Here is a 6,700-nt window from a genome sequence, read left to right on the forward strand (position 1 = left end):
GTTCCTTGGCCTAGCCCTGTCCATAGGCTGGCCCTGCAGAGTGACACTGCTCAGGCCACCAGGTTGTCCTGCCTTTGCATCACAGGTGGGATAGGCCATCCCTTACTGAATTAAGACAGCTGGTACTGCCCTTGGACACAACAGTGTCTCCTGTGCGTTGTGGCTGAGACCATGATCACCAGCCCAGGTGTTAACAAATTAAAATAAATCCCCTTGTCAGTGGTGGAATGTGGCCAACAGCACCCAAAAATCTCATGGGCACTTGTTTTCTCATCCACTGTGTTTTGGAGTCCTCAGCTTCCACTTTAAATGTTTTTATCAACCTGTGACGTACAGAGCAGCCATGTCTCTCTCTTGGACTGGGGAGTAGCTTTGGGAGCACATTTTTAATGAAATTATACTGAACTGCTACTTTTTCTTACAGCAGATTCCTCAAAAGCCTGCGGAGGAGACGTAGGATCTTCAAGCAAATTCTGGCAGCTGGATCCCGATAGCAGGTGGTGGTCACAAACATGGATGGGTGCTGGGTGTAAAAGTCTGGAGCTTTCGGACTCTCTTGGTTGCATTTGAACCATTTAGGCTCGAGCTGATAAACTCATAAATATTTGGGGGTTCTGTTTGTTTTTTTAGATAAACTCATTTGACCACCATGAGTTGGAGTTTTCTGACCCGCCTGTTAGAGGAGATCCAGAACCACTCAACCTTTGTTGGCAAAATCTGGCTGACAGTGTTGATTGTGTTTCGGATTGTCCTAATTGCTGTGGGAGGAGAATCCATTTATTATGACGAACAAAGCAAGTTTGTGTGCAACACGGAGCAGCCTGGCTGTGAGAATGTCTGCTACGACTCCTTCGCTCCTCTCTCACATGTCAGGTTCTGGGTGTTCCAGATCATTCTCGTGGCCACTCCCTCAGTGCTGTACTTAGGCTACGCCATCCATAAAATTGCCCGGATGGTGGAGCACAGCGAAGCCAGCAGGAGAGCCAGGAGGAGGAGCTTGCCCATCCGCTGGAAGCAGCACCGGGGCTTGGAAGAAGCTGAGGGTGACCACGAGGAAGACCCCATGATGTACCCAGAGACGGAGGTGGAGAGCGTGCGGGAGAGTAAAGAGAAGCAGAGCCCTGCCAAAGCCAAGCACGACGGCCGGCGGCAGATCCGGGAGGATGGGCTCATGAGGATTTATGTCCTGCAGCTCCTGGCCAGGGCCCTGTTTGAGGTTGGCTTCCTGGTGGGGCAGTATTTCCTGTATGGCTTCCAGGTGAGCCCCGTGTTCGTGTGCAGCAGGAAGCCCTGCCCGCACAACGTCGATTGTTTCATTTCCAGGCCGACCGAAAAGACCATTTTCCTGCTGATAATGTACGGGGTGAGCTGCATGTGTCTGCTCCTGAATGTCTGGGAGATGCTGCACTTGGGGTTTGGCACCATCCGGGACACGCTGAATGCCAAGAAGAAGGAGCTGGTTGACTCTGGGACCTTCAACTACCCCTTCACCTGGAACACACCCTCGGCTCCCCCAGGATACAACATCGCGCTGAAGCCGGAGCAGATGCAGTGCACAGAGCTGTCAAACGCCAAGATGGCCTACAAGCAGAACAAAGCCAACATAGCTCAGGAACAGCAGTATGGCAGCAACGAAGGGAACATTCCCACTGACCTGGAGATCCTGCAGAGGGAAATCAAAGTGGCTCAGGACCGCCTGGACCTTGCTATCCAGGCTTACAACAACCAAAACAACCCCAGCAGTTCCAGAGGGAAGAAATCCAAAGCGGGCTCAAACAAAAGCAGTGCCAGTAGCAAGTCAGGAGATGGGAAGAATTCGGTCTGGATTTAAGGTTGGCTTGGTTGATATACTGTGTTTTTTTCTCCTAGTTTATCATAACCAGCAGTCCCATGAATAATTTCCATTAAGGCAATATTTGACTCGGCTGATTTTCAGGGATACCGTTGGCTCATGATTCAGCCCCTGGAAAGGGTTTATACACTGACTCTAGGACTTTAGAACTTTATTCTTTTGTCTCCCAAGTCAGGAGACAAATAGGTATATTTAATTCATTCTCATTGAACGGTTTATGCTGTATGTACAGTACTATAGTACATTTATTATGCACAATTTTTTTTGTATTTGTACACTGGATCTGAGGTTACACTTTTTATATCAACAAGGACAAAGCAATGGATAGCCATTAGCATTTTGTTAATTTTATTATTGTTGTCTGCAGTTATGTCATTGTTCTTTCTTGTTTTCCAAGTAAAACTTTTTATAAAACTTTTCTATGCTGCGTTTCCAAAGTGCCTTGAACATGCAGAAGTGGAGTCTCTGGGCAGCTCATGAATGTGAATCATGAGCAGGGAAAGATTTGGGGAACCTCTGTCGATGGTGCTCCTGACTCTGTCCTTTACTAAATTAATGTGCTGCTTGCAACCTGGAAATGTCATCCCATAAGCTCCTGTGTCCTACAGGCTCTTTCCTCCATGGAAGATGACTTACAGGAAAAGTATGTGTGTGTGCAGGGAGAGCAGGAGTGGGAGAGTCAGTTGTGGGGCAGAGGGGGCTCAGGGCTCCCCCACACACCTTGTGCAACAGGAGGGAGGAGACACTTCAAACTCCTGCAAAACATCCGGAAAAAACTGAATGGGAATGACTGGATTCAGTAACTGTGTGTGTCTCTGTGAGAGAGCGATGGGAAGAGAAATTTGTGAGGCTTCCTGTTGTGTAACACCCCATGCCCAAGGGCAGGCAGTGGTACCTTCTGGGGAGGATTCCTGTGCTTTCCGAAGGAATCGGGTCGGATGGAGCCATGGGAACTCTGTGTGGCTGTGGAATCCCCTCCCTCCGCTGCAGCCAGCACACGCGAGCTGTCTGCAGGAGTCTCAGAGCACTCTCCAAATATCAATGATTCTGCCTTATTCCAGACCCCTCTTCCTTCAGTTCTGTCCAAGGAATTTAGTTCAGACAGAGCAATATGTATAATTTAGCTTTCTGCTTGAGAGACTAGTCTGATCTGGCATTCTGTGGGTTTGGCATTAAACTTGAATTTACAATTAGCAGAAGGGGAGTGAGGGACTGATGCCTTTGGCTCTGTCTTTCTGGCAAGGAGCCGGCTCAGCTTGGAGAGACACTGATAAATGTCTCTGCTTTCTGCTGCTATTTATAAGGGATTCGGGACCTTGCTCTGCTCCCTTTATTTTTTCAGGTTTCCATACATTTTAATATCTTTTGGGAGTCTGTTTCAAGCAGGACTGTTCGTTCTCTTTCAAGGCTACCTCAGTCCCTCGTCAGAGCTGGGTCAGGAGTAGGATTCACAGAATCATTGAATCCCAGAATGATTTGGGTGGGAAGGGACCTGAAAGACCATCCCATTCCATGCCCTGCCAAGGGCAAGGTTGCCTTCCACTACCCCAGGTTGCTCCAAGCCCTGTCCAGCCTGGCCTTGAACACTTCCAGGGATCCAGGGGCAACCACAGCTGATCTGGGCACCCGGGGAGGAGTGAGGGATGGGGAGTGAGGCTCCGTGGAAGATGCAGATAAATCCCTGCCCTATTCCTGTCCCTCAGAGCAGCCAGGTACAGTCTGCACATCAAATTCGCTCCAAGGGGACATGAGCATGTCCTTGCTGTTCCTCTCTGCCTGAGCAATTCCTGTAAATGGGTGTTGTGCTGAGTTGTTTTGGTCTGTTTTCCCTCTGGGACACCCGGCAGGCCAGGCATGGGTCCAGACTATCCCTGAGCAACCCGGAGAGTCCCTGCTGTGCCCAGAGCCAGCACAGCCCCGTGTGAGCCCCTCTGGAGCTGTGGGGACTCTGGGAAGGGAATTGCCCCTCTGGCCTTTGGCACTGACCGCTGGCTGCTCCGGGAGCAGATGGAGGAGTGCCAGGGTGGTGTCTAAGGAAGTGAGAGTGACCCAGGACGTGTGCAGCAAGTGGATGTGGGCAGGGATGGCCCGGTGAGCTGGGACTGGCTGTGTGGTCCAGGGGCAGTTCAGCATTAGTGCTCCTCTAATGAAACAGTGGCCTGAAGAAAGTCACAGCCATGGGCAAAGGCTCTGCCAGAGCGAGCTGAGTGTGGTTGGGAAGCTGGGTGGAAAACATATCTGAAAGTATCAGGGAGAGACATTTGGAGGCTGGAGCTAAACAGGGCTGGTGGCCACAGTCCTCTCATCACCCCCTGCACTTCGGTTGCTCTGTTCAGTGTTCCAAATGGGTGACATTTAACCCTGTGTGGTGCTTGGGGAACAACCTTTCCCCCGTGAAAGCAGGGAAAATCCTTCTCCTGACTGCTCTCTTCCCAAACTATAGCAAATTCCTATTAAGGACTTAAACCAGGCTCCCACCTGTTGCTCCCTGGTTTTGTGTTACTTCCCAGTGAATGACCTGGATGGAGCTGCTGCTTCAGGGCAGTCCTTTCGGCTTCTGCCCACCCAATAAATCCCTGTTAATGAGCACAGTGTCCACAATATTCCAACCCCAGTACTGGATTCATTCTGAAAATCCCAGGTAATGGAGCTTTTTCTGTTACTGCTTTTTATTTTCACTTTCATTGCGTACAAAGTACACATTTGGGTTGAAGCTGAGCATGTGTTGCTGGTTGTGGGGTCTGTCCCAGCTCTGTTCTGGCTGTGGCTGTGGCCAGTTTTGTAATACCAGACTTCATTTTTCCTTTTGAAGAAACAATACCTGCATTGCTTTAAAATGCTTTTGTTTTGGCCTAATGTAGACCATTTTTAAATAAACATCCAGGAGAGACTTTGGGACAAAATATGATGGATGGAATTTGGATTTGTGGTGACATTCTCTGGGTTTGGAAAAAAAAAAAAAGTATTAAATCCAGTGGATTACTCCAGTCTGAGTGAGATGGTTTCTTTTTTCCAGCAATAGAATATGGAGGGGAGGGAGAGGAATATTTAATGATTTGTCTTAGAGCCGCAATTTGGAGTTTTTATACGTGTGACCTTGTTTAGGTCAATAAAGAATCGGCTCGGAATTGGCTGTGCCTTTGGGTGGGAATCGCTGCGCAGGGACGACAACAATCACATTAGAAGAGGGAAAACCCACCAGGTTGGGAAGTCAGACCTTGTAAAGGGTGGAGAAGAGGGAAATCTGCGCTGATGCATATGGATGAGCGGGCGGGCAGTGCCCAGTGAGCTGTGCAGGATTCGCTGTCCCAGTCGAGCCGCGGTTCGGGCGCTGGCGCAGGGCACGGCCGGGCGGCTGTGGCTGTCACAGGGTGGCTCCGCTGAGTGTCCCTGCTGTCCCCTCGCTGCCAGGCTGACCTCGGGCTGCGGAAGGAGGCGTGGAGTGTTTGTCCTGCGTGCAGCTGGCAGGGAGCTGGGAGGGAGCTGGGTTCTGCTCGGGGGGTTGGAACAAGGGCTGTTTGCCCGGAGGGGGGGAAAGCGGTCGCGGCGCTGCCCTGCTGCCGGGCTGGTGGGGCAGGAGGGGTGGCGGTCACCCAGGCCAGCTCCAGCACTAACAACTTCTCTTTTCTCCACTGCCAGGGCGCCCGAGCAGCCCACAGACTCCACAGCCTGGGAGAAGAGCATGGGACAGGGAATACCTCTGCCAGCTCCATGCCTGGGAAGGGAAGCACCAGCCTGAGCCACACCACTGGTTCCAGTACAGGGATACCTGGGAGCAGGGCTCCTGCTGCTCCCAGACCCTTAACCCCCTGCAATCTTTACACACGTGGTTATCCCTGTGTGAGCCCCTGCAGGCAGTCACAGGCCCCCAGCTCAGCCTGTGCCCTGGTAGGTTTAGGTACAGAAGCCTCTGTTGAACAGGGAATTCACAGTCAGCAGGTCTGAAATTATTTTAACCGCAGCTGAAGAAGTGGATACAGCCCCGTTACTCTGCCCTGGTGACACATTTGTGGGGCAACGGTCTGGTAGAGACCCATTCTGTGATGGTTGTGTGGTAGAAGCCCATTCTGTGATGGTTGTGTTTGATCCTGTGCTCAGGAGAAGAGCCAGAGGTCAAAGCTGGGATCACACACAGCCACTGCAGGTTCAGCTCAGCTGCCCTGGGCAGATGTGCAGAGCTGCTGGAGGTGCCCCTGGGTGTTTGTGTGGCCTCCAGCTGCTGCTCCAGGAGGGAGCAGAGAGGGAACAAAGCAGCTCCCAGGGGTCCCTGTCACATCTGCCAGCCCCGGGCGGATGCCTCGGGTGCCTGAGGACCTCTCCCAGCACCACACGTCTAGACGTGATCCCAGCGGAGGCTTTGTGGTGCCTGCTGACAGCTCCATCTCCTTTTCTTCTGCTATGCAATGAAGGTAAGGGTATTGCCAGTATGAGATCCTCTCTGCAGAGTGATTTTCCCTTTGGAAGCATGGGTTGGGTGTTAAATATTGTTAACGTTAAATGTTCCTTCCTGTAGTTCAGCTACAGTTTTGTAGCAGCTTGTATGGAAGTGTGTTACATTCCTGTAGCTTGATTTGTTAATAATTCAAGAATTCCTGGTCCCAGGCACACAATTTGCTGCTGTGAGGTTCCATCCAAAGGAGCTGTTCATTGAGATGTGCTCAGTGTCTGATCCCTGTGAACGGGATATGTTCAGCTCAGTTACTGTGGGACAGTTCCTGAAGGGCAGATCTGTTTGCATGAGTTAAATGATGTTCTGTTAATCCAGAACTCGGTGTAATCCACCCTCCAAAGCAGCAGAGGAAGGAGCTCAGGGGCTTCTGCTCCCAGGGAAGTTGTCATTCGTTTTCT

At 51.1% G+C, this 6,700-nt stretch overlaps 1 protein-coding gene across 1 annotated transcript; it reads left to right on the forward strand.

Moving 5' to 3' along the window:
* Window positions 1-646: 646 nt before the first annotated feature.
* Window positions 647-1,831, forward strand: GJC1 (gap junction protein gamma 1). Its single transcript, XM_062507996.1, has one exon. The coding sequence runs from the start codon at window positions 650-652 to the stop codon at window positions 1,829-1,831; it is 1,182 nt and encodes a 393-aa protein (XP_062363980.1). The 5' UTR covers window positions 647-649.
* Window positions 1,832-6,700: the final 4,869 nt, after the last annotated feature.

Source organism: Cinclus cinclus, chromosome 24 (assembly GCF_963662255.1).
Source record: "Cinclus cinclus chromosome 24, bCinCin1.1, whole genome shotgun sequence".
NCBI classification, from domain to species: domain Eukaryota; kingdom Metazoa; phylum Chordata; class Aves; order Passeriformes; family Cinclidae; genus Cinclus; species Cinclus cinclus.